The sequence below is a fragment of the Pezoporus occidentalis genome, unplaced genomic scaffold, assembly GCF_034315485.1.
Source record: "Pezoporus occidentalis ecotype Australia unplaced genomic scaffold, CSIRO_AGI_Poc_V1 ctg137, whole genome shotgun sequence".
Lineage (NCBI taxonomy): Eukaryota > Metazoa > Chordata > Aves > Psittaciformes > Psittacidae > Pezoporus > Pezoporus occidentalis.
The window spans coordinates 678,606-706,296 of record NW_026913177.1 but is presented as its reverse complement, the minus strand read 5'-3'; the positions used below and the strand labels follow the sequence as shown (position 1 = coordinate 706,296).

Below are 27,691 nucleotides of genomic sequence, written 5' to 3'. Positions count from 1 at the left end.
TTCGGGGTGGGCGCGGTGAAAGGCCACCGAGCTTGATGAGGGGCACGCGTGCCTGGGAAGGAGATGGGGTGGGAGCGGGGTTCGTTCAGTCCAGCGAGGAAAGAGCTTCGGAGTTCCTTCACGGCAGCGCCAGCACCTCGGAGAAGGTTAGGGAGGAAAGGAAGGAGTCGGATGCCCGCTCCGCGCTTGAGCTGCCCTGCTGCGGGAGGCAGGCAGAGGGCCCCCTTACACTGCTCCAGTGCAGCCAGCAGCTCGCCGCCACGCCGCCAGCCCATCTCCGCGGCCTCTGGGCACACCAGAAGGCTTCTGGTCCCTTGCCGGGAGCGGTGGTCCATCCCCGCCCATCCCGAGCAGCAGGCACTCTCCCCCCACCAAACCCGACCGCAGAGGAGATGCGAGCCCCTACCCGGGGCAAGAGGCAGCGTGGGGTGAGGCTGGCTCCGGCACCCTAAAACCATCCAGAGGCAGGTGGGGGCAAGCTGACAGCCATAGCCTCCTGCAGGGACGTGCCCCTTATGCCAGCCGGTATGCGTGCATCACGCAAGGGCCTGGCGCCGCTACACATTTACCCTCCACACTGGCCGGGAGAGGTGGCTGCGGGCCGGGTGTCGGCGTGCTTGAGAGCAAACCCGCTGCCACGCAGCTCTCAGGGACGCCGCCGAGCCAGTTCTCAGACAGCAGGGCACGAAATCCCAGCGGGGGTGGGCTGGTTCTGTTCGGTCGGTAAATGCAACCCCGCAGCTTTCCTAGTCTAGGGGAAGAGTAATGGAGAGCTGGAGTTAATTCAGGTAACAACCTTCCAGCCCAGCACCAGTATTCACCAGTTCCCATGCCATGGGTGAGCTGCAGGGCTTGCAGGCAAAGCACGGTGAGTCAGGGCTGGAGCAGCACTCAGCCTGGATACCCAAACTAACAATTAGGGATGTAAATGGCAACCTCTATCCTTCTGTGGGCCGTGTGAGCCACCAGCAAAATCCAACACGTAGCCTCAAAACCCTTCTTCCCAGGCACTTCGTGGAGCAGGAGGCAGAGTCACGCTGCCAGCAAGTGGCAGCTTTGGCCTCTTCCCAGCCATGTGCTGATGTCCTGGGTGACCTTACCAAAGTCCTTTCTCCTCTATATTTTCCCCTCAAAAACGGTCTCATCGGTTGTCAGAGGAGGAACTGCAGTCTTGCTCAGTGACACCAGGTCTTGGGCTTGCTTGGGACCTTGGCACCATGGGGGTCCTGCAAGTGGTGCAATTGCAGCAGTGCACAGATACAATCAGTGGATACAGGAGAAGAGCAGGGCACTGCTGGAGCTGCTTCTCCCCTACTCTCCATCCTTGCACACTGTCAGGACTGTACAGGATACGTGCCGCAGGTTGGGCAGAGAAGAGAGCCCGGCTCTGCAGGCAAACCACGGCAGTGCGCAGCCCTGCCAGGGGGAGGAGAGGGAGGCACAGATGGCAGCAGATGCTCTCATCAGTGGAAATGATTGAAGCAAAACACAAACCAAACCAAAACAAAACAAAACAAAAAAAAATCCTAGCAACTGGTGAGCAGCCTAACAAAAAACAGCACAGGGGTAGAGAAAAGGGGTCTAGACTGAAAGGACCCTTGCATGGAGCCTAACTCTGTGCTGCCTTCTGGCCCAGGATAATGTTTTCCCATCCTCAATTCACATATGGAGAAGAAAGACCGTGCCTCATCCTAGAGCACTGGGCAGTGATTATTTCTGAAGACTTGGATGCACTGAAACAAAACCCTTTGGTGTCTCTCCCTTTCCCCTGCCCCTGTCCTTTCTCTCGTTCCCCTCCCACTGCCTTCAAAGGAGTGAATGTGACCCCAGATGGCTTCTAAGCACAGCAAAGCCACTTGCCCACCCTCACTGCCCAGGGCAAACCGGCATATGTGCCAACATGACATGCTGTTTCAGCACTGGGGTGAAGGAGCAGGCACACTCCCTGCACCTGAGGGGTGTTACTGCAAAGCCTCTGCGCAGCTTAGCTGCTACCGTTGACCTCAGCTCCTCCAGCGTGATCACTTCGTGCTGGTGCAAAGGTCCTGCTCCTCCACCCCTCCCGTCCCCTGACTTTGACCCATCATGTTGGTACTCAGCAGCCATGCCTCACATCTGGCACATCTCCATACTCCTGCCTAGCTTTTTTCAGACTTGCCCTGGGCAGAGGGAATCAGAGGGATTTTATTCAGTGTATGACAGGGTTTTTTCTTCCCTTTTTCCCTTTGGCAGGAGCTCTTCATGGCACAGTCAGAGCCCCAGAATGAATGCTTCTGCAGCATGTGCTGAGCTGAATGGCACAGCACGCAGCCCTCCAGCCTGCTACTTCTGCAATTAATTGCATGGTAGCTGCTTTTGCGACGTGCACGCGCAGCTCTGTGCCCTGCAGCTCTGTGTGAGTGCTGAGCCACACTGTGCACAGGCAGGTATTTCTGTTGAGAAAATGGAGACAGATCCAGGGCAGCCCCTTCTGTGGAAAACACAGCTGCCTGATGATGCTGCAAGTGCCTTTTGCCTGCTCAAGCACGTCAGCTCTCTTCACTAATGGACTGACATCATTTTGGGCTTTGCAGGGGGAAGGTGGCATGCTGGGATTCACTGGGAATCTGCTGGGCTCCATCCCAGCCATTGGGGTGGGACAGCTGGAAACCTGCCTCCCAGAGAGTGCATGGACAGGAGCCAAAGAGGGAAGTGATCCCTTCCTTCGGTGGGATGCACAGTTCACCATAGTCAATAGGTTTCTTTACAAACAGGGTGATATAGAGACTGGTAAACACCATCCTCACCATGCCCCACTCCAGGATGCTACTACAAGGGTGACAGACACATGCATGGCAGAAACAACTGCACTTGGTGGAAGTGGAGCCATGTCAGCCCAAGTCTCGATGCTGGGATCAGCCATCAGCACAGTTTCAAGGTGCCAGCATCCTCTTCAGTGAGAATATAGTGCCCTGTGCCACAGCCAGTGCTGCCAGCTCAAGGCTGACAGGAGACTGGCTCAGCTGGTAGCTCAAGCAACTGCATCTGAACATCAGGCAGGGTTAAATATCAAAATTATTTGGCCATTTAAAGTAATTGCAGTTTAGCAAAAAGTTTGTCCTTTGTGACGGGTAAGAAAGTTGGTTTGACAGCAATTCCTTTTTCCTAGTTTCAGTTTCCTTCATGATTAGGCTCCGATTTTAATCCCTGTAGGATGCAGGAGGCTCCACTGTGCTCTTCTGCACTTGGCCTGCCACGGCAATTAAGGGTCTGGAAAACGTTTTAAAAAGAACTATTACGTGTACAAGCGTAACTTGCGTTTGAAACATGTAGCTGGGATGCAATCCATCTTTGGATGTGCCTAAAATCTGGGAAAGGAAAAAACAGAGTAGGGCAAATTATTTTTTAAGTGCTTTACCTGAAATAAAGCACTTTCCTGTAGCAGTAAGCCACTTGCTGCATAATTTTTTGGTCGGTTCATGATGGTTGTAATGGGGAGGGGGAGGATGCTGGCCCTGGGGCTGAGACAATAGATTCACATCTGGTAGATAGGAGCTTAGAGCATGAGGCTGCTTTGTTCTGCCTGCCTGACCGTAACAGCATCACCCTGGCTGTCCCTGCTTAATTTCCCTTGGGGAAAACAGAGATGTTGCTCGCCCAGTCAGTGTGCCCGAGCCACCCAGAGCCAAGCGCGTGTCCTCCCCGCTCTGCCCGTGCTCAGGCTGGCTGCCCTCTTCCGTGTAGCCACAGGTCCACACCCAGATGCCAGAATTTCAGGTTGAGCAGGATTGGGATCTAAATAGGGTTAGCTCCCAGCGCTGGGAGGCAGGTGAGGTTTTGCAAGCCTCCCTCACCACCTGCTCCCATCCCCTGCAATCCTGGGAGCAGTTTAACTGCAGTGAATCATTTGTTTTGGTTTCTCCCCACCAGGCACTTGGCTGCAGTGAGTCCTTGTGCAGATGCACCAGGCATGGGAGAGATGCCGGGATCGTGGGCTGGAGTTGCTACCGCCAGCCATGAGAACCGCATCACACTGATCCCCAGTCCTGATGGAACATCTCCTCCTGTTCGCTGCCATTAGGGATTTTGTATGGATTGACGCTCCTGTGTCCCCATCACAGAGTGATGCACCAGGGGAACTGTATGGGTGGCTGAGGAGACGTTGCTGGAGATGAAGGTTCAAGAGGCAGCTCAGCTTGGCCTGTTTCTGGAATGAACAGTCCAAGGCAGGTGTCTGGCAGTCCCTCAAGACACCTCATCCTCTGCCTCTTCCTCACCACTTCCCCATCCCTTGCCTATAGCCAGCCCAGGATCCTGCTCCCATCTCCTTCCTCACACTCCTCCCTTGCACTATGCCACCGTCCAGCCAGGGAGCAATCTTCCTAAGAGCCAGTCTGGGATGCTCATCTGGCAGCAGCATGCCAGGCCCATGGTTGGAAACATTGATTTTAACTGGGGTTTGGAAAGAAACTGTTTAAATCCTCTCCCTTCAGCAGGCTTCAAGAGCTCGTGGCTCTCTGCCTAGATAACAGCTTTTACGAGGAAGCTTTGGGATTTTGAAACTCATTCCTTTGCCCTTCTTTTTCAATATTTTACCCCTGAAAAGGTGTTGAGCAGGGAAGGAAACAGCCCTAAGCTGAGGCAAGAGGAGTCCTTCTCAGTTTTATCCCAGCTGGGGCACTTCGCACAGCTGTGAGGAGGGAGCTGGGCAGGAAAACCAGCAGGAAAGGCAGAACGGAGGAAAGACTCCAGCTTCATTCCAGCCATGCTGGGAATGTTCCTGCTCCCACCAGGACCAAGTGCTCCAGAGCTGCTAAAGGAGCAAGCGCCTGCGCTACCCCAACATCTTGCCACTAGTTATGGTAACTGGGTAGAAAATCCATGCCATTTTGGTACAGTGGCCCTGATTTTGCAAAGTTTTCCCTGCTGACATCTTTGGGTGAGCTGATTTTCTGCTTATGCAGTAGGGAGAGTGAGATTTTTTAGCATCCCAGGGTTTTATACCTCTGGTGCTCCACGAGAAATGACCTTTCTGGGAGAGATTTTGCTGCCAGTAACTGTGGGAGCTCAACGCCCTTCTTGAGCAAGTTGCTGGCTGCGTGTCCGGGGAGATGAGAGTTAATTTTAAAACATCCGGCATCTGTGTCGGCAGGGAGGAAGGTTCCCTTGATTTCCTAAGCACCAGCAAAACCTAAGCTTCTAAACCCTAATCCCTCTCTAAACTGGAGCTGCCAGGCTAGGGCCAAGGACAGAAAAACCCTGCTGCATTAGCCAGACCAGCCGCTTGGCTATTCTGTGGCACTGCAGAGGAATAGAGGTGAGCTCACTCTATCCAGCCAGGAGCTGACCCTTGGGCCAGGCTTCCCCAGCTCCCAACCTTTGGGCCACTCTTTGCCATGTAGTCCTCCAAGATGTTTACCTCTGTCTTTCACCTGCTTGGGCACTTCAGAGAGAGTGGGTCCTGCAATGCAGTCCTGGAAGCCACCCTACAGCCCGAGCTCAGCAGTGGGGTGTTTTAGGTGGGCAGAGAGGGCAGGTGAACTGCAGGCAGGAGGGGTGGCCTTGCCTGCGGGAGAGCTCCAAGCTGAGCACTGCCCGCATCTCCAGGGGGCAGAAGGCTAGAAGGGCAGCCTGGGAACCAGTGATGAACCAAAAATACACAAAAGTGCATTTTCTGCCAGGAGCAGTGTGGCACTGGAGGTGTCTCCTGGGAATCTCAGCAGCCAGGAGGGTCACCCCCAAAAAAAACCTTTGCTGCCCAGGCCACTCTTTCCGTGGAGTAATCTGTCTCCTTGCAAGAGAGCATCACCCAGAATCAGTCATTAGGGTTGGAAGGGACCTCTGGAGATCACCTAGTCCCACCACTCTGCCGAGGCAGGGCCGCCTAGAGCAGGTTACACAGGAACACATCCAGATGGGTTTTGAATATCTCCAGAAAGGGAGAATCCACAACCTCCTTGGGCAGTCTGTTCCAGTGCTCTGCCACCCTCAATGTAAAGAAGTTCTTCACGTTGAGGAGAAACTTCTTTGGTTTATGGCCATTGCACCTTGCCTTGTCACTGGGAACCACTGAGAAGAGCCTGGCATCATCCTCCTGGCAACCACCTTTGAGATATTTATATGCACTAATGCGATCCCCCCTCAGTCTCCTCTTCTCTAGACTAAACAGGCCCAGCTCCTGCAATCCCTCCTCATGAGAGAGATGCTCCAGACTACTGCTCATCTCTGTGGTCCTCCCCTGGACACTCTCCAGCAGCTACAAAACCTCCAGGCATGGGAGCCAACCGCGCAGCCCGTCCGCGGCGGGGGGCGAGCAGCAGCGAGTCCCGAGGGGCTCCGCACTGCCGGTGTGGGGGGATGCGCAATCCCCGCTCCCTGCGCGCCGCTCCGCGCCCGCGGGGCTGACGTCACCCTGCCCCTGCGCCGCCCGCGCTGATTGGCTGCGGGTGACGTCAACGCTGTCTTTTTTCCCCTTCTTTTTTTTTCCCTTCCCCCGTTCCCGAGGCATGACCTCATCGCCGGCCCATTCCCGGCGGAGCGGCGCGGAGCAGCGCGGAGCAGCGCGGAGCGGCCCCCCCACCCCCCCCCCCCACCCCCGCTCCCCATCCCTTCCCCGCCCGCCGCGGCATGCGGGCCCTGCGGCGCCGGCAGCCGCCGCGCCAGCGGACAGCCCGCGGAGCGGCGCGGCCGTCCGCGCCCGCCGCGCCGGGTCAGTGCAGCCCCTATCGATGTCCTTGCGATCGCGGGGAGGGGAGAGGGGGGAGGACGGGGACGGGCAGGGAGCGGGGGGGGCGCGGTGCAGCGCGTCCGCATGTGCGGAGCGGAGCCGGCATCGCGCCCGGCGTCCGTGGATAGCGCGAAAACATACACCTACACATGTACGCGTATAGATGTGCATAGAATGTATATAGATAGAGGGGTTTGGGTGTTTTAGGGGGGGGTGGAATTATTCTGGTGCAAGGAAAAAAATGAAGGGGGGTGCTGGGGATGGGGAGGGAGCAGCCCTGCAGCGGGCTGCGCCGCGGGGATTGGGAAGGGGGGGGCTGGCTCTCCGCGGCCGCGCATGTCGGCGCGCTGCGCTTGTTTTCGGGGGGTGGTGGTGTTGAAAATCCCACCCTGCGTTCGCGGTGTGCGCTTGCCTGGCTGCGGTGATGCAGGTGAGGAGGGGGTTTGGGGAACTGCGGGGAATGCGCGCTGTCCTTCCAGGCCAGGGGTCGCGGGCTGAGGGGTTTTCTCTCGGGGGCTGAGGGCTGGTGTTTGAGGAGTCGGTGTTAACAGCGCTGTGGTTTTTCTGATGATGAAAGAGGTTGGAGTGTCGCCCTGTGTCCTTGGCGTTTAAACGAAGCCGGCATGTGTTCAGCAGCGGGGGTTTTCATGCAACACTTCACTGCTGAAGCTCCAAAGGCACTGCTAGCGATTAATGAGTTAAGATGCCCGTTTAAAATAATCCTCTCCACCACTCCTAATGTGCATGGACCGATTGATCCCCCCCTCGCAATTATTACGAGTGATAAATGTCGTTTTCTGTGCTGAGTGTTGGTTGTTTTTAAATATTCCTGGTTATTTCCCTTATTGATAAATAAGTTCCCTCTTCTTCCTGCTCCCCCCTCCCTTTTCTCCTCCCCCAGAATTAAATTCCTGAGCAACAGCAAAAGCTGATGTCAGTGCTTCAGCTTGCATTGGGGGAGCTCTGTGCACAGGTCAGTAATTTGCGGTTTCGTTAGAAGGAAGGACGCGGTGCAGTGCTGTTCTGTTAAGGATATTTGGATTTTTCTAGGCACAGATGCATTTATCCTTCGTATTGTGGTAGTTATGAGCAGCTCTCTGGTGGGAGCTGGGCGCTGCAGCAGCATGTGTGGAGGAGACCATCCCAAGCAGTTAGTGATGACAAATGCATTGGGAATAGTTGACAGAGGTTTCAATCTCCCTCTGATTTGGGGTATAAAGGCAGAGCCCTCACGGGAGATGGTCAGGGTACCCAAGAAACCCTGAACAGGTAGCACTGAAGATTGCGCCTGGCAGTCCAGGGGCCATGTTAACCTTGAAAGCAGCTTGCCCGTGGAGCGGTGTTTAATGTTTGCTTGCATTGTCTCTCTCATCCTCTTGCGTTGAGGCGAAAGGATAGGGGCACAGCTGCCTACGCGCCTAAATGTGGCTGCGGAGAGCTTTGTTTTCGGAAGGATTAGATGCATGGGAATTGGTGCTTATGGGTTTGGCCTTGCCTCTGTCAGATGGGGTTTGCTCGTGCTGTCGGAGGGTGTCCGTGCCTGAAGGACTCTCTCTGCAGAAGAGGTTTGTCAGGGTTTGTCAGGGTCTGGTTGGGGGTTCCTGTGCTCACTTTGGCTTTGCCTGTAACGGTTCCCAAAATGAAATAAGCTGCAGCACCGAGAAAACCTTCCTGGCCATAGCTAGAGGTATTTTGGAATTTAAAATGCCTGCCAGGGCTTTGCAGGTGTCTTGTCCCCAATTTTGCCTGTCACAGCCATGGTGGCAGAACTGGATATGTAGGACTGTTCAAACACTTGACACCAGAGAGGACAGTTGGGTGCATGAGCAGCAGATGAATGCCCAAATACCTCTTTGCAATGGCAGTAGGCAGAGATTCCTGCCCTCAGCCCGTCAGCAACATGCTTGAGCAGCACAGAGCTTGGGCTAAAGGGTCTCCAAGCTGAGACAGCAGCACCTCACACCAAAAGGCTTTTAACCTAACAGGTATAACCCCCATGGCTTCCAGTTGTCCCTGCCTTGTGTCAACGCAGGGTGTAGGGAAGGAAAACCTAGATCTAGCACTGCTGTTTAAATCTAGCTGCATCTATGCTTGGGAGAGCGGAGCAAAGTGGCCAGAGTCCTTAGGAACATTCACTGGGGGCTCTGCATGGAGATTATCCCTGCAAATATGGCACCATCTTTGTCTGCAGAACATGTTTTTGCTGGGTGACACACACCTTGATGAGAAAGCCACTGAGATGTCTGCCTTTAGAGACCTTAAATTCATCTAAAATTAAATGCAATGCCACGATTACTACCAAAATACCCCCAAAGGCTGGGTAAGACGTTGCATACTCCCTGTCCCATACTGCCAAATTGGATCCTGGGAGGTGGGAGAAAACTAGCTTTACCCCTGCAGCCACATCCCCCCCAAAAAGACCTCACTAAAGACTGGAAACCTGTTGTGGCTCTGGATTTCTGAAATGACTTCTCTTAGCATCAGTATGAGTGAGTCCCCACTCCATTCCTACCTCTTACCTCTGCACCAGCTGCTTTAATCTATGTAAGAGATAAGAAGTGTGTTATGTAGGTGCTTTTCCTCTTTGTATTTCTCCATCTGTAAGTGAGGCTGTTCTTAGGGATCAGAGGTTAGTTTCTCCCATGCACAGCTTAGCTCCCAAAGCCCTGGGTACAGGCAGGTGCAAAGCATGTTAACACTATCAGGAATGGAAGGGGGAAAAAGAGGTGCTCCGGCACTTGGCAGTCTTGATTTATGGCGCAGGATTGTAGGATGCTGCCATCATATTGAAACAATTCCAGCAGACTGAGTCTTGTAGCGAAGGAGGTGACAAAGAGAAGGAGCTTGAGGCTGCTGCATCCTCCCTGCCTGGTAGGACAGTGGGGAGGTTGCACTGTCAGAGTTTGTAGACCTTTTTGCCCTCTGCTGTTGGTTTAATGGCAGTGACAAGAGCGAGATGGCTGCAGAAACAGACAAGTGCTCCCTGTCCTCCAAGCACAGTAGCTGGGTCTCACCCTGCTCTTTTCCCTGCTGCTATGCAGAGGAGCTCCTGCAGCTGGAGCAGCAATGCCGTCATTCCGTGGGGAAAGATCCAACGGGCTCCTCTGCATCCCCATGCCCTCTGGGTTTTAAAACCTGTTTTTCAAGCTTTACGTTTCTTCTCTGAAGATACACCTGTCCCGCCTGATGCCGACTGGGAAGGAGGCACCTGATGTAATTATGGACAAGCTTGGGGAAGGGAGGTGAGTGGCCTGGGAGCATTCATCAGATAAGAAACTAAACAAGCTCTCTGCTCAAGATTTTCTCAGGCTTGCTCAGGAGACCTGGGTGTAATTTGTGTGCAGGATTATGATACAGCCAGGGGAATGTAAGGGGGTAAAAACTGACCTTGCAAGATACTCTACACTAGTGGTATCAGGGGCTGCCCTCAAAGCCAGGCAGAGCTTGTGGTGTGATTAGTGGCAGTGCAGGTTCCCACAGGGACAGTGGGTGGTGTATTGAACCTTAGTGATGTCCCAGTGGCTTTGCTTGCTCCTCTGATGGAGGGGAAGACCGTGTCATGTGTCACATCCCCATGGGAGAGATGTTCTGACAGAAGCAGACCAGCAGTTGAGACCACGGTGGAACATACAAAGCTCTGGCCTGGCTGAACTGTCTCCTCTTTAGCATGAGGTCATGGAAAGGAAAACGGTCTCATCCCTTCTTCTTACCAAAGGTGTTTATAGACTTTCTACCCCTATCCTTTGGATCAGTGCTGTCTGAGAATCTCCTTTGGCTCTCAGAAACTTCAAGGAGAGTGAGAGTAAGGGAGAGCCATGATGGGGGACCATGGGACACTGGGGACAGAGCCCCGTGCAGCCTATGCCAATAGAGTGCCAATGGCTCCTGTAGGATAGCTTGCTCCACCTCTCTGCTATTTGGCTTTTCCTCTGAGGTTTTGTAAACACAGCTGGACATGGTAATCCAGCTTGGTGTGAAGGGAGCTTCTTCCTTTCCTTTGCCCAGAGCTTCTGTAGGGTTTTGTGCTTCTTTAGATCTCCAGTTTCCAAAACTGACAGGTCATACTTGTTTGTGTGATGCCTTGGAAGGATCAGTATTTCAGAAGGTGGGTGCTATAGTAGCCAGGATGGGATTGGAGGAGAACCTGGAGGTGCTCACTGGACTTTGGTCCAGCACATGAAGAGTCTCATAGTGCAAGCAGGGAGTGCTAACAGCACAGAAATGCAGGGACTGTGTGGCATGAAGGTGAAATAAATGATGCATTTTGCATTGAATTAAATTAAGAGCATCCCAGCAACCTATCTGGGGCTAGAAATCCTTCCATGATTCCTTCTTTCTTTCCCACTCCTCTTACGCATTTTCCCACGTTGTTTACTGTGTGTGGAAAGCCCTCGTGGTTCCTGTTCGCCCACCCCAATGTGTGCATGCATGACTTGTCTGCCTTCATTTTATCATTTTTTTTTTAAACCAAGCCTTCAGGTCTCTTGGGGCAGAGACCTTGTGTTCTTCAGGAGTGTCTCTAGAGCGCTTTATGGTGCTATATCATTTTGCAAAAGGGGCTCTCTGTGCAGCATTTCTTTATGCTGAGTTATGGGGAACATAATTTCTGAGCCTCCTGATGACTGGCAACAAGTCATTTGGTGACCAGAATGACAAAGCAACCTGTTCTGGTGTTGGCATTAGCTCTGCTTTAAGGGAGAGAGGGCTGGACCAGATGAGCTCCTGAGATCCTATTCAACCTAAATTATTCCATGACTACTCCATGAATACCCACCATCCTGCTTCTCCCAGGCTTTTGTAAAATACCTGTTATTAGGCAGTGGTGGTGAGGGGACATGAAACAAGGTGGACCACAGCTTTGATCCTGTATGGAGATTCCAATGACAGCATGACCCTGGCATCCTCCCCTCCACAGCATGTGTCCTCCAGCGCTGCTAATGATGCAGTGCGTCTTCCCGGTTTGTCTCTGCCGACCCAAGTTACTCATCCAGAACATAGGTGCGTGGTGTGCCCACATCCACCTCTTTTCATCTCACCTTTTTTCTTCCTTTTAATAAAGGATTTAGTCCTTTGAGGAGCACTGCTGTCTAAAGCATATTCAGCTGATGCAGCAGAAGCTCTGGTAGAAATTTCAGTCTGTTTATTAGGTGGTTGCAGGGTGTTTGTTTTTTTTTTGTCAAGCAAGTCAAGCCCTTCCCACACATGAAACCTGCTTCTGCTTAAATCACACATCTCCCATTGAAATCCAGCCCCTCCTGGGTAATGCCAGGCAATATTTGCTGCAGACAAAGAGGGTCCATCAGTCTCTGGGGCATGCTGTTGAAAAGAAGCAACCAAGAAGTATCTACAGCATCTGATTGTTTTTGCGTTGCCTCTAACAACCGTTGTTTCTAAGCTTGTGATGGCAGCCCGGTCCTCCTTGAACTGTAGCTTGAGTGGAGTTATTCATGCCATCTTCATCTGCCTTGGCCGGCAGCCCTGCATGGGGAACGGGCAGGCACAGCCTGAGCTTCTTTTGGCACTTGAAGCTGTTGAGTAGAGGGGTGGTGCAGAGGGTGCCAGCACTGCTGACTTGTGAGCTAGCCTCTGAAAAACCATATTAACTGCTTTGCTGCTGTCAGTGGACCTTGCAGGGGTGTCCCTGCCAGCTCTGCTGGCTCAGTGGGGACAGTCAAGCAAGCTTGGAGCTCCCCTTTACACCTTACTGGCTGCCCACCTCAGGAGCAGTTCTTCTGGTGGAAAGTCAAAAGGATGCAGCAGGACAGAAAGGTGACCCAGAGGGTTGAGCCTCCAGCTGAAACTGAGCTGGAGTGCTCTGAATGATCCTGTGGGGTGGTGAAGGGACAAAATGCCTCCTGTGCACCAAGAGGAGTTGACTGCTGCTGCAAAATACCCCAATGCAAATCTCTGACTGGGCAGAATCTCCCCAGACACATCCTTTTGTAAAGCACTTGCATTGTGCCATTAAAAATAGATCGGCGTGTTCTCTGCTTGCTTGCCGAGTGCTGATGCCTGGTAATTCTGTGTCGTCCTCTCAATCCCTTCTGCTTTGAGCTTGGCAGGCTCTTTGTCTGGCACCTGAGCAAGGTTCATTCAGCAGTACCTGATATAAAGACTAGCATGAGCTCTGCTGGAGTATAGCAGGATGGGCAGGAAGGTCAGGAGGACTGAACTGATCTTAGCTGGGGGTCAGCCAGCAACCCTAAAGGGGCACGGCTTGGTGTGATGACCCAATGCTTTCTGTTGCATGATCAGAAGAAGGGATGAATCAGGCCTGCTGGTGTGGAAATGAGCTGGAGGATGTTAAAACTCTGGATGGATATCATGATATTTTCTCTGTTTTTTTTTTTAAAACTAGGGTTAATATATATATGTGTATATATCTATATACACATACTTCTTCAATGTCTGCCTGGAGTTGGTGAGAGGAATATTGCTGCTCATTTCCCCCTGTGAATGAGTTCATCTTGCTTCCCACCAACAATAGCAATGATAATATGGATTAAGAGAGAAGATTACAAAATGCTCTCAGTAAAGAGGCTAGGCTGTAGGATTTCATACATGAAGAGCTATGGCATCTGACCAGCAACCTGTAGCTCGACATGGTCAATGGGCACCTGCTTGTCCAGACACTGTGAGGACAGAGGAAGACCTCCAAAATGCTTTGTTTGACCTCCATGTGATCTCAGGTTAACAGAACAAAACCATCCGGTTATGAATCACAGCCCCCAAGGGAAAAGGAAAGAGTGGGACGGGAACATCAGCTTGGGTTTTGCTTTGTCTTGTGAGTTTTTTCTAGATAAAGGTAATCCTCCAAAACCAGGAGTTGGTGCATCCTCACTGGGGCTGTGGTAAGAGGTAAAGCCTGAGCTGACTAGTGCTAATTCATCCCAATCCTGTGAGCAATTTGGCTATTGTGTGTGTATTGGAAATTCAGCAAGCCTTGAACCAGGTCAGAAGAGCCTTGCAAAATGTGTTTGCTGCCCTGGGGAGTGTCTCATCCCATGGAAAGTCAATGTAGCCCCTTGCATCTGAGTTGAATTCTGGGTCTCTGAAGGAAGGCCAGAGTTTCATCAAGAGGTTTCAGGGTGGCATAACCGTGGTGGGCATTGGCCTCTGCTGACTGGAAACCTGTGCCGGGATTTTCACTTGCACCTTAGTTTGTGCCACTTATCATCAAAAACTGTGTAAATCCTGCCAGGACACAGCAACGCTGTTCTTCAGAGAGGCCAGGGGTCCTATTTGTCATTTAAATATGGGACACTAATGACACTGTGCTGGGTGGGTGGCAGCAGACTGCCACTGTGTTTGCTAGGTACTTGCTCCACCAGCTTTGGCCTCATCTGTGACTGTCCCTGGCACTGTACTGACATGGACAAGCTCATGTCTCTCAGGATTGTCCTTAAGCAGTGAAATGCTGGCATATTTATCTGCAGCCTCGAGGAACCACAGCTTAATCCTGTGCTTTCTTTCATTTAGCATGTAGGTGTTGTGAGAAAAGAGTGTGCAGATTCTGGAGACCCTTTCGTAAATACCCAGCAGGTATTTATGGTGTCTGGTATCCTAGGACAAGAGAGCGGGACCAGCCCTACAGCAGTATCTAACTGCATACCTTTCTCAGCTGCCTCTGTCTGCTCTTGTTGCAAAAAGGCAAACAAGCTACTGGAGATTCCCAAGATATGCTTCTGGGCTCATGGGGTCATGCAGCAAATGATGGGAAGATCAGGCAGTGGGCAGCAAGGGCCATTGAAGCATCAGTAGGGCTAGACTTCCCTTCTCCAGTGTGATGTGTCCTCTGTGATATGTGCCAAGCTGCTCAAAGCTGAAGGTGGTTTTTGCTCTGAGATGAGAGCCTGGCCAGCTCTTGGCTTGACAGGATGAGGACAGAAATGGGATAGCATTGGTATTAGAAAGCAGGATGCTTGGGAGCTCCATCCTCAGTGTGGTAGTAGTGATTAAATGGCTGGCTGATTGTGGGTAACCTTTGGGCTTAGCTTGTGTAGGCTTTAAAATGAAAGCTTGTGTTTATGCTGAAGGGGAAAATGTATAAATCATCTTAAAAACACAAGTCTAAGACAAGCAGATACTGGCCTTGTCATCAAGACTCTGGCTAAATTCCCTTCCCTGCTGTCCTCATTGGCTTTTCCTGACCAAATCTCCAGACTGACCACCATGACTGCAGTGAAAGTTTTCTGTGAATGTCCAGTATGCAAATCCTTAAATGCACCTGGGTTGCTTTGGTGGAAGCAGGCTAGGAGACAATTGCATTTGTAGGCATAGCCCATCCAAAGCTGCTGGCACAACATCAGGTGGTGGGAGGGGATGAGGGACCCTTTGCTTGGCTCAACTGGCCTTCAGAAGACCTGGTCTGCCTTGCAGCATAAGGGGTGCATGGGAAAGGCTCCCTTGCAGATGGGTACATTCTGTCCTCTTTCCTTTCATCCCTGTGTTCCTGTCTGTGGCTTGAGCATGAGCAGCCCCCTAGCAGCCATGTACCAACGGTGACCATCCCTGTGCCACATGCCTCAGCACTGCATCCCTTGTCTGGTGTGAATGCACTGTCTGACACCCTTCTGAAGGACATCCTGGTCCTTCAGCAATGTCCTCTGTTGGAAAACATCTTCTGGACTGAGGGCTGCAGGTGCAGAGGGGAAATGGGAGGTGCGGGGTGGGAAGCGGGCACTGCTTGCAGGCGTGCAGCTCCTTGCAGGGCTCCCCACCATGCTGCTTCCAGCCTACGGGAATCGAAAGGAGGCTGCTGCAGAGAAAGGAGGAGGGGAAGAGAAATTAAGGGAAAATCATGAGATCAGCAAGCAGCTGAGCATGAAACCCTGGCAAAGGTGCAGCAGCTGCCTCCTGATGGTGTGCTGTGGGAAGAAGGGGAGGCTGCTGGGGGAGTCCTCTATCTGCCATGGGAAAACCCTCTGTGGGTCTTGGCGAGTTAGAGCTGGGCTGCTTACCACATTGCCATCTCCCCAAATCTTCACACTGCTGTGGCTTGGGAGGTGTCATTCCTCCCATCCTTTAGATTCACTGGGGAAAGGTGGACAAGCAGAGTTTGTGTCTGGGTTAGTGGATGTTGTTAATGGTGTTTCCCAGCCTCATTTTATGGAGCAGAAGAAAAAAGACACTCCATTTTTCTCATTGTCAAGCAGAGAAATCTTTTGTGCTGCCTTTTAAAGGAACCTTGAGTAGCTGCTAAAAAATCAGCAACAGTTACATCACCTCCAAAGCGGCTATTGCAGGCACCTGACAGCTTTGTCCCACTGCCACTTTGGGGGATCAATAATGCTCCAAATTCCTTGCCCTTGGAGGAAGCCTGCATCTATCTCTGGGAGGGAGAAGCTTCTACACATTTTGTGATGTTGCGAGTGGCAGAAGGGGATCAGTAGATGGGCTGCAGTTCACAGCAGATGGGGTGCAGCAGGAGGACACATCCTGGAGTTTCCTAGCCCCATCCCATTTGCTAATCTGGGTTTGTCAGCCCATGGAGAACCCAAGAATCTTTCTGGGGAGAGAGCTGAAGGCACTGCAGTAGCATCGCCTCGGGCTGGAGGCGCAGCCGTTGCCTGGCAGCTGAGGGTTTCCAGGGAAACCAGAGGTGCTAACTTGTTAATGAGTCCCACGTCCCTGATTGCTGCTGCAAAATAATAATAATTAGTAATAGGCCCGTGATTTAGGAATCCCTCAAACAGCATGAGCCTGCCGAGGGGAGTTCGCTAAGTGCCAAAGCACTCGAAAAAAATGAGGGGATGGGGAGGAAAAGAAGGGTGGAGGGATTGGAAAAAGTGCCATGTTTTACATCCTAATAACTGTCTGGAGAGCTGGGGGCCAATGGGGTCCTGCCAGCATCTCACTGGTAAGCCTAGGGCTGTGGCAAGGCTGACCTGGATGGATGGATGGATGGATGGATGGATGGATGGATGGATGGATGGATGGATGGATGGATAGAGGAGCCCTGCTGCAGGCTTCAGAGGACATGGATGTTTCCCCAGGAAGGCTGCAGAGGGAAAAGCCAGCTCCCTTAGCTCAGTGCTGCTGGGTGGAGATAGAGATGGCAGCTCTTCAGGAATGGCTGCTTTTGTGAGTTACTGGGGACAAATGAGCAGGCATTTCTCTGTGGTTCTCTTATGCCTTGGCAAACTCAAGGTGGAGATGCCATCAGAGAGCATTCTTCTGGGATGATCACCACAGGGAGTGTGCTGTAGATCCAGTCTCACTTACATGATGGAAATATTTTCATGGGGTCAGAGCTGCTTCCTTGCAGCAAAGCTGGCCTGCCCAAGGCAGTGAGGGGAGATTCTCCTCAATACAATTACTAGCTTGGTGCAAAGAGTAGACATGCCAGTTAGTGAGGTTTATAGTTGCTGCAGACATGCAGGGCTTCCAGTTGGTGTCTCTGATACAAGAGAAACCAGATCTGCACCTTTGCCATACCACATCTCTTAGGTGAGGACCTTGTGCAAGACATGAAATTGAGGGAAGCGGCCTCCACCTTGTTGACCAGTGTTGAGCCTGCACAGGGATGAGTTCCCGTGGTCTGCCATGACACACAAATAGACTCAGGCTGGGTGTGTTTCAGGTTTTCCTGCTCTCTTTCCTGGCCTGACCAGAAGAGGGTCACAGCCAGGTTGATCACTTGCCACACACATCTCTGTCATGCTTGTGACTCACGTGGCCACCACGCCTCACCTGACATAAATGTCCATGAAAGTGACACCAGGGACACAGCCCCAATGAGAAGGCAGTTGGCCCAGCCTGTGTGCTAAGCTATGCCCATCTTTCTGTCCCTTGGCTGCAGTGTGGCCTCTCCTGTGTGGGTGTCCCCATTCAGCTAAGCCACGTGCCCATCTTCTCATTACAGGCACTCCAGGGAGAGGTGGGATTAAAGGATTATGGTAATGTTCTTCAGGAACACTCAAGAAGATTAGGATGTTTATAATAAACTGATAAGAGAGGGACACAGTTATATTTCTGAAATCCTAATTTAGGTTCCAGGTTAACCTTTTCCCCTGGTCTCATGTCACTATAGTGAGAAGAGCCCTTATGTCAGCAGTGCTTCATGGCTATGCCTGTTCCTTCACTTTTCCTTTTGACCCATCTGAGCAGAAGCAGAAAGACATCTTCCTCCTCTGGTAACCTTCCCAGGTATAGAGGCATTAGAGCTCATTCTTCTCAGAGACCATCTCACACACAGCCTGCAAGGTACTGTGAAGGTCCCATAGCCTCTGCCTGCACCTGGGGTGTCTGTTAGCTGGGGATGAACCCACCACCCCTCAGCCTGGCTTCAAAATGTCCTGTGGTTGCTGGCAGAGAAGCGGCTTATCTGCTTTTGACCTGGCTAGGCATGCTCTTTGAGAAGTCCTTGTGTCTTGGGTCTGATGCCAAGGTTACTGTTCCCTACAACCGCACTCAGACATCTCCATCTCCCATAAAGGCCACCAGAAAGAGAGGCAGAATGGACTTGTTCTGCCTTCCCCCATGTCTTTCAGGTAGAGCTGGGAGTGGGACCTGGTTGATAAATCACATGTGTCTACCACCAGGAGAAGACTTTTATCTGGTTGTTCTGCAGAAGGGTGGCTATTAGATAAGCCAGGAAGCCTCTTTGTCTGTCTTCTCCAACCTCTTCCACCCAAACTCCTGGTCATCTATTAGAACTTCATGCATGGAAGGCCTCTTCTGCTGGCTTAATCCTCTCAGAGCAGTTAAGTGATCAAGGATCTGTTATCTTGCCCAGACTCGTCTATTTGTATCTGAGACCTCCAAAGTTTTCCCCTTGCTTGTTATCTGGAGAGTAGATACCACATTATCTCTGGAGGTACTCAGTGTGCCCCCTGTGTTGGATCACTCCTTCCTCCCACTTCAGTCTTTCACTCTCATCCCTCTGCTGTTGTATTATCCCCATCCTTTTTGTCTATTGACTCTCCATTCCTTTTTTATTTCTTGGATGTAATTGGAAGAGCAGAGAAGAATTTGCAGCCTGGTGTCCTGATGGGGAAGGGAGGCAGAAAGTGATTTGGGGAGTGGGGTGTGAAAGGAAGAGGAAGGGGAAAAGCTGGCTAATCTGCATCCTTTCTGAGTGCCCTGGCTCTATAGCCAAGGTACAGCAGGGGGTCTTCTGGCAGGGCGGTAGCGATGTAATGAGGTGTCACATCGCAGAGGGAGCCCGCCTCGCTCCCCCTCAGACCCCCTAATTAGAACTGTTTCAGTTTTTAAGCCCCCCGGAGAAGTGCCGGGGGAGGCGGGAGGAGCGGGGTCCCTGTGGCGGGGGGACCGCCGGCTGCCCGCCGGGGGGCAGCTCTAATTGGAGTCACTGCAAGGAGCCGCAGAGCCATACAAGCTTGCCGTGGGGCTGGGGACAGCAATGCCACGGAGCTGGGGGGCTGCCAGAATCCTTTGTGTCAGGAGGGACCATCACTAGTGCGGCTTTTAGGAGATGCACCTGTCGTCCGTCCCGTCCCGTCCGTCCCATCCCCCCCCCCCGCAATTTGAATGAATGCATTGGCAGAGGCAGCCTGCATGTAATATAGGGGCAGGGGAGGATTACACATCCTAATGTGGCCTCATACTGGGAGCTTAGATCTAGAAGCTTGGGATATATACCCTCTGCTTTGGGAGGCAGGTCTGGTAGCCCAGGGAAGTTGGGGCTGTTAATACTGGAGTCATGAGCCAGAGCAAATGCTGGAACCCCATCCTCATATTCTGTGGCTTTCCATGCCTTTCCTGTGAGCTGGCTGTGTCCGTCAGGTTTGGTGGCTGGTGACTGAGATCCCTGTCGTTTCACCCAGTAGTGAAATGACAGGGACCCATTCCTCTCATGTGTCTTGAGCTATCATTGCAGTAGGTGCCCACACCACAGGGGCTTTGACTGTGGGAGCTTCCAAGAACTGCTGGTTCACTGGGATCAGCATGCATAAGCCTCCTTTAGTCCATGGGCTAAATCCTGGTCCTGCAGAAGTCAATGAAAATCTTTACAATGGCCTTTCCAGACATGGCATTCATAGTCCTTCTAATTCAGATGCATTAAAGCTTCTCACAACAGCTTGTGGGTTCTCTCTAAAACACCGTCTGGCAGGAACAAGAGGAGCCTGGTAGTAGCCAGGGCTTATTTTCTGAATGACTGCAGCAGCATTAAAACCTAATGCCATTAAAACATGACTACAATGATGTATGCCGTTAAAACCTTAGAAGACATCCTGAGCTGAATGCCCCCCACCTGCCTATTTCTCCTGCAGACCCCATGGGTTGGACATGAAGGAACCTTGTTCTTCTGGTGGCACTTTAGAGAGAACCAGGCTTGACCCTCCTCAGCTCCTAAACGGAGCCCTGATATGTACCCCTGTAAACAAACCCGCTTTCAAAGTATGTGCAAGTTTGATGCTGGAAAGCGGCAGTCACTTCGGGGCCATCTTGATCCAAGTACAGCTTCCCACGGCCTCTGCCCTAATGCCTGTCCTGTTTCTTGAAGTCAGGAGTGAAGCTCAGCTCAACTTCTTGGCTTCTGAGAGAAGTCATTTTCTCTTGACTTGCCAGGAGGCAAGCTGGCAAGATACCCATGAGCAGGCTCTGATTAAAAGGCAGATCGAAATCCACTGTAAAATGATGGATGTGAGTGAGCAAACCTGATTTGGTGGTGTGTCTGATGGGCCCTGAACTAGCTATTGCCATGCAGCAGCAAAACCTTACAGCTGAGCTAAACTACTTCTGTGAAACCATTAGGTCTGTGCTTGGCAGAGGTCAGGAAAACAAAATTGAGTGCAAGGAGCTGTTGGGCTGGGAGCAGGGAAAGGAGGAGATGTCTTGCCCTGTGGAGGTGCCTCATGCCTGCCTTTCAAACATGGCATGTCAGGGCTGGCCAAGGTGGTCAAAGGTATCTGTGCAGCAGGAGGCTCTGTAGATGCTCTGACCTGAAAGGGTCCTAAACGAGATCTAAATGTGGTGAGAACCGTGGGGAAGGTGATTAGGGAATGGGCATGTGGGGCCTCTTCCAGTGTAAGTAGTAAGGGTCACCCAGAGAAACCATGGGTTAGCAGATTTGGAGCAAACCGGGTGAAGGACATCTTCATCATAGCTGGCAAACCATTCCGCTACCTGCCACTGGCCACTGGGCCTGTTAAAGTTGACATGGCTTCAGAAAGCTATTAAACAAATTCATGGAAGAAAGTTCCACTGAGGGCTGTTAAATACAAAGAGAAAACCTCTTGCTTGGGCAGCTCTGAAGCCACAGATGCCCTCAGGCTTTGAGAACATACCTAGAAAGTGCGGCTTGTTGCACTCTTACATTCTTCTAAGGGCATCTTCTGAAGGCCAAACCCTTGGGGATTTGGCCCAAGGTGAATGTCACATCCTGCCCAGCTGACCAGTTGTCTTCTCCTTTCCTCTCTTTCCAGGTTCAGCACAATGAGTTGGCATCCTGGGTGTTAGCAGTGTGAGGAGACCAGGACAGGTGCTGCCCTGCTCACCCCTTACCCCCTTGCTCGTTTCCCCCAGGGAGACGGGTGTTGGCATCCTTCTGCCCCTTGCCCCCAACTCACCATAGAGGGGACAGGCCCGTTATGGCTGGGGACAGGCTCCCACGCAAGGTGATGGACCCGAAGAAGCTGGCCAGCCTCCTGCGGAACGGAGCAGAGGGCACCCTGGTCATTGACAGCCGCTCCTTTGTGGAGTACAACTCCTGGCACGTCCTCAGCTCTGTCAACATCTGCTGCTCCAAGCTCGTCAAGAGGAGGCTTCAGCAGGACAAGGTTTCCATCACAGAACTCATCCAGCCTGCCTCCAAGATGAAGGTAGGGGGTCTGTTCCTCACCTTTCCAGGTGGATGCTTGTACCCCTCTTCCTAGTAGAAAATGGAAGGGTGGGGGTGGGATGCAGACTGGCTTAAGGGCTGGGTACATGGTACGCGCTGGCTATGCCTGGTATATACATCATCCTCTTCCATCCCTTGACACCAGTATCTGCTGGCATCTCTCTGGCACTCTTTGGGGAGTTGGAGTGTGAGCTCATGCAGCCACAGGGCTGTCCTTCAGGACCAGCTCATTGCTCCCACCCCGGTGACGTGGTTCCCTGCTCCAGGAGTCCTTCCTGGGCAAGTCTAACAGGTATATCAGCCTTCAGAGCTGTCCTACGCCAGCAAATAACTCCCCAAAGCCTTCCTGGAGCTGTAAACTTAATCCCCTGCTAAAAACTCTTCCCCGCCCCTCTGTCATCTCTAACTCCATTCACGACATGTAATCCTCCTCCCCTGTGACACCAGAAGCTCTTATCCGGTGTCATGGCATATTATCTCTCACAGGCTCCTCTCTCTATAGCTCCTAGTTGAATAATAGAGGTGGCTCTGAGCCACAGAGCTGGGCTGGAGCCCTGGCCAGGGTGCCCCCGCGGTGCCATAGCCTGGGCCCTGCCCTCCACTGAGATGCTGCTGGAGGCCTGTGCCGGTGGGTGCCGGAGGTTGGTTTTCTATCATAGCCCACCCTCCTACTAGTTCGCTTTTACCATTCCCCCCTCCTGCCTTGCGATTTTATGGCAAAGCGAGGGTAATTCAGGCGATTAATCAAATGCTGGGCCCAGCTGGAGCCATCTGTGGTGTGTGTCCCCCCCCCCGCCGCCCCACAGAGCCATTGCTGCCCGCATTGGCTGCCAGTGACATCACCCCGCTGGGATCAAGGGGACTCGCAGCACGGGGGGGCCAGGCTCGCACCAATCTGCTGCGGTGATGCTCTGCACTGGGCGATTTGGAGGGGATTGCAGAGACTGATTCCTGAACGGCTTTAGCTGCTCTTAAATCCCCAGGGGAATAAAGCAGAATAATCAGTTTTGCGTGAGGTAGGAGGAGAGCAATACGGATGCCTTCCTCCCAGCGAGGGTCACCTCTGCAGTGGCCGCTGTCATGTCACGTGGAGCAGCATCAGCAGCAAAGGCAATGTGCAAGGGGAGGAAGAAGAGGAGGATAATGGGGAAGGGGAAAGCATGGAAGAGTTAACATCAGCTGATGCTGTCCACCTTCAACCCTGCAGCCTATGAGCTGCAGAGGAGCAGTGGCTCCCAGAGGAGTTGACTGGTCTGTCCTGGTGGTCCCTGTTCTGTCCTCATAGAAGCAGCAATCGCCTCCTTCCTGCTCCTGGATCGTTGCATAATGGTCCAGGTACCGGCTGTGGATGTGATTATAACCAGGGATGCTAGGGGGAGCGGAGGAGAGGTGTTGCCTCCGTCTTTAGTTCTTGCCTTTTTCCTTTTCTGTTCTTTTTGGTACGGCTGAAATCTCTCCTGGCACATCCGCAGGCAGGAGGCCACCTGCCCCTGCTGCTGCTGCTCATACGCTGGCTCTCCCAGTGCATGCAGCCTGGGAATTAATTAAGCCTCAGGACACCCCTGTGAGGTTAAGCCGCTTGCCCTGGAAAGCTGAAGTGGGATCCAGAGGGGTTACAGCCATGTCCTCATCTGGCATAAAGCAGGTGTGGTGGCCATGGCTTGAGATGCCCAAGGCTTTTCATTACACACCTGCAAGTTTGTATTTTCATGTCATGAACTCTCCTCTCCACCTTTCTCTTTCCCCCATGCCTCTGATTTCAGACACTTGGGTTGTAGATGTATTTTGGGGCCCCCAGTAATCAATAAGGTATGCTGCTCGAGGGGCATAGACCCTCAGAGGGAGATGCTGAAAGCTGGTTTAGATCTCCATTACCCTGTATCATACCCTGTCTTCACCTGCCATCTCTGGCCTGCTCTACCCCTGGCTCCCCACACCAGGGCTAGGGAAGGCGGTGGGGCAAAGTCGGAGGGGCGGGGGGCACGGCTGGTGTTGGGAGCAGATGGCAGGAAGGGTGACATCAGTGGTGCGATTGTCCAGCTCCATTATTCCTTCTGACGGGCCTCCCGCCCTCCTCCTGTTTCCTGCTCCCGGCCAGCCGGGGCTGCCGAGACAAAGGCTGCTGGCAGCGACATGGGCCTGCCCGGGCAGGGAAAGGGCAGTCCTGAGCCCCCACCTTGCCTTGCTCCTCCTCATCTGCCCGGAGAAAAGAGAGCTTTTGGACAACCCCACCCAGCTCTCCCCTCCACTGCTCCCACCTGCTTGCAGGCAGGGGGGATGAGAGCATTTGTCTAATTTGCCTTTCCCAGTGTTCACACCCCTCTTTTCCATACTGCTATTAAGGAAAGGTTCCATTAATGATGCTTCTGGATGCTGCGGTTTGAAGCGATGCTGTGGGATGACAGCAGCTCCTGGCTTTTTTGGTGCAAGGAAAGGAAAGGGCCGTTTGGTAGGAAAGAAGAAATAGGGAAAATAAAAATCCCTTTCTTTTTCCAATGAAATATGCCTACCATTGTGGGCATAGCTAAACCACCCCTCCCCGAACCCCTTCTTCCCATGGTGCCTTAGCTGGGAAATACCACAGCAGCAATTCATTTCCCAATTAGCAATAGCGTCCCTCCACACAAAGATGGTACCAACATAATATTCTGGTTTTGGTTTGGAACCCTTCTTTCAATACTAACAATAATAAATGCTCCCAATAATAAATTCCAGTAACAACTGGAATAATTCAACTCCTCAGTACAGTTTCAGGGGCAGAGGTTATGGGAAATTCCTGCTTGGGTTTTTCACTAGCATTTCTTGAGGGAGATGTTGAAATTTTCACTTCTTCAAGATCCCCCTGGAAAGTCTTTCTACCTCTCGACCTCTTGCTTCCTGAAACGTAGCTATCTCCAGAGCAGCTACAGTCACAGTTTGAGGCATGACAAGGGTCTCTTTGGGCAATTGGAATATTTATGTATTTGCATTAGGAGCATGGGTCTGCAAGCAGCTGTTTTGCTTGAGGGGAAGCTGGGGCTTATTTTTGAGCCGTGTGCCTGACTTCTCTTTATGTTGATAGAAGCCCTGTTATTTCAGTGGGGTGATTCACTGTGTTTTGAAACAATATGTGACTGAGATGTTGGTAGCAATTGGGATAATCAGGATAGCTTGCTCTTATCTTAGCCTAGATCACCTGAAGAGCATCATGATCCCTGCTTGGCAGCCAGGAAAAGGTGGAGCAGGGACAAGGACTGTGTTTAAGCACCCAGTGCCCGGCACCACATGTCCAGCCAGGGCTGGTGAGGGTGATAGGGAGCACTGGGCTTGGCGCAAAGGCAATGAATGGTTTCAGCTGGTGTTTGGTTGGGGCTGTTGGCTCCAGGCTGGCCATAGCCCCCAGCTGAGACGCTGGCAGGCAGGAGGCTTGTCCCTGGGGAGGTGCTGTGGGGTATATCCAGCAGTGGGTGGGCTAGCAGCTTTTCAAAGGCATTCAAGTGCTTGCAAGGCCTAGTCAACATCTTGGGGCCAAAAGACATTCTGCGCCCTAGCCACTTGCTGTCTGAATGCAGAAACCCTTTCTGGAGGGTGATTCCTGGGGGCTTGGTTACTTCAGCAGTCTTTGAGTGATGGGTGATGGGAGTTCAATACATGGGCAGTCTTGAACCCCCATGGAAGAGCTCCCACCACCAAGGTGCTGCTCCTCAGAAGGACTCCTCTGTTGTCAGCTGTGCTTTTGCCGTATGTTAACACCTGGAAGAATCAGGAATCTGGCCCTGAGCATCTCTTCAGGTTTACCCTCCTCCTCTGCCCCACTTAGCTTTTAACCTCTGAATATTTAAGGCCAGAAATGGGGCTGAACATTCCCCTGATATCAGGAGTGTGTGAAGTTAATGAGAGACCATGGGGACCTGATTAAATATCTCCCTCTCATTTCTCTTTGTGGCAAGGAGCCGTGACAACAGCGTGGGCTGCCTGTGTGCTCCATGGCAGTTCCTCAGGACCATCTTGCAGGCATTCTCGCCCCAGTAAGTGGGGTATTTATTTTCTGCAGCCAGGCCATGCGAGGCCAGCACTTGTTTGGCATTTACATTGAGTGAAACCTTATAACTTTAATAAGATGTAAACCGTGTCACACATCTCTGCCGTTGCTCAGCAACCCTGCAGTAATGGCCCAAACAAAGCCTCCCCATGTGGAGGGAACACTAAATCCTATTGTGGGATAATTCTGCTTGGCCAGAGCTGCTATCTCCCCTGCAGCCACCCTGGTCTGGACCATGCAGCCAGGATGAGTCCCTCCCCTACCGCCGCTCAGTCCCCAGCTCACTGTGCTTTTGGGGGAGATGCTTTTGTTAACCTGAGGCTTCAGGAAGAGGACTGGATTTTTGGGATATGCTAACAGTGTGCTAGGGGGGCTTGAAGGGATAGTGGCCCTGTTAAGGACTGGCAGTCTTCCAGCTCAGAGTTGGCTCAGCAGCTACTGTGTTTCCCTCCAGCTGTGCTTGGTTGCCCTCCTGTGAAAGTCCTGCTTCAGGGATGGGGGAGGCAGAGATGCTGGTGTAGATCCTCAGCTGGCTTGCCCCCAGGTGGATTCAGTAGTTTTTCAGTGTCTTATTTTAAAATTCACATGTCCTTTTCCCTTCCCGCTCATCCTGCTGCTGCCTTTTCAACCCTCCCATCTTCCTGCTGACCTGCAGGGCCAGTTTTGCTCTCCAGTTCCTGGTGCTGGGATGGAGACACGCGGCTCCTTTGAGCTTCCCCCTTCCTAATGCAGAGCTGCGCATGGTGCCCTGGCAGGGATTTCTGCCAATGCAGGACTGTCCTTCTGCTGCAGCGAGGAGACATGATGAGCTCAGCTAAATCAGTGCGCCCTGGAGTTTTAATTTGGATGGCGCTCATGTTATGAGCAGGGAAGCACCTGCAGCAGGGTGTGAAAGCAGCATTAATACTGACAGCAATCCCGAGTGAATCTGCTGTGGTGGTAAGACAGGGCATGGCAGTGAGACAGCAAAAGGAGGTGGGTACCTGTGAGTGGTTCCTAGTTTGAGTGGTCTCCTAAGGAGATTTTGGAGAGGGCCAAGCAGGGGGTGGGCACTGGGCAGCTCCAACACAAGCTGGAGGAGAGATCGGCTTGGGTGTGTAGACCCTGCTTCCCTGCCTGCTGCTGCCTCCTCCTCCCACAGTGTGATGGATGTGCCTTACCCCGCTGGCTGGGAGGGCAGGTGCTCAGAAGGCAGGCATATGCCATCCGCATTCAGCAGATGCATTGAGCCATGCCTATGTGAGCATTTTTACCTTCTTTTAATGCATGGACCTTCCTGTAGGTGTAGGAATGGTTGGCTGCACTTTGAGTGCTCTTGCTGCAATGTAGCCATCACCAGGCATGGGAGGACTCCTGCCTGCAGACAGCTGCGTGCCTTCAGGGTACCCCACCATCTCACATACCCCAGAGACTGCAGCATCGGGCAGTAGGGCTGGGTGCTGTTTGTGGTGTGTAAAGTCACATGAGAGCAGCCCAGGAGCTCCTTTCCCGCTCCCCAGCATATCTCTACAGTGTACAAGCACTGCCATGCATTAGAAAAGGAAGAAAGAGCATCCCCTGAACATCCACTGAGCTAAAGAAAAGCTCCTTCATCCCTCAAGGGTGATCTGCAGGTTTGGGTTGAGCTTTCAGAGGGGTAGTGCCTACAGAGGTGTCACTGTGCTGGAGAGTGTCTCCAGGCTGAGGCCTGAAGAGCACCATTTGCTCTAGCCACAGTATGAGGGCTGTGCTGGGAGCACCACTGTCTGCAGAACCACCCCCCAGTCCTTGTGACACCAGCCAGGACACAGAGGAGTATCTGAGGGCAAAGGCTGGGTGGGGAGGAGGTGGTGGAAGAAGTCACAGTGACTTCTGGGATGCACTTAAGTAATGGTAAACTGAAGGTGGGCAATGGGGAGGAGTGACACTATTTCAGGTTAGGATGCTCAGTTCTTGCCATCAGTGGAGCTACTCTAGCAGGCAACTGCACTGACATGCTTGTAGCCGTGAAGCAGAGTCCCAGCCTGCCTGGACCCTTCATGTGATGATTAAAAGCCAGCTTGTGGGGATGGTGTAGAGCTGTGATCTTCTGCTTGTATGACTGCTAAATTCAGCTTTGCTTCCCATGGCTGTGTGGGCAGCAGCACCCCCAGCATTCAGCCTATTTCTGTGACTCCCA

The 27,691-nt window shown here is 52.3% G+C and overlaps 1 protein-coding gene across 3 annotated transcripts in view; it reads left to right on the top strand.

The window, feature by feature from the left end:
• Nucleotides 1-6,580: 6,580 nt before the first annotated feature.
• DUSP8 (dual specificity phosphatase 8) overlaps nt 6,581-27,691 on the top strand; it is a 46,584-nt gene continuing 25,473 nt past the window's right edge. The window contains exons 1-2 of one of the 3 annotated variants that reach the window (XM_062609348.1): nt 6,581-6,688; nt 21,097-21,492. In XM_062609348.1, the coding sequence (XP_062465332.1) occupies nt 21,262-21,492 (231 nt within the window). In that variant the 5' untranslated portion in view covers nt 6,581-6,688; nt 21,097-21,261. Of the gene's footprint in view, nt 6,689-7,007; nt 7,137-7,579; nt 7,680-21,096; nt 21,493-27,691 lie in introns of those variants that run through there. The other 2 variants (XM_062609349.1, XM_062609346.1) reach the window with 2 other exon arrangements.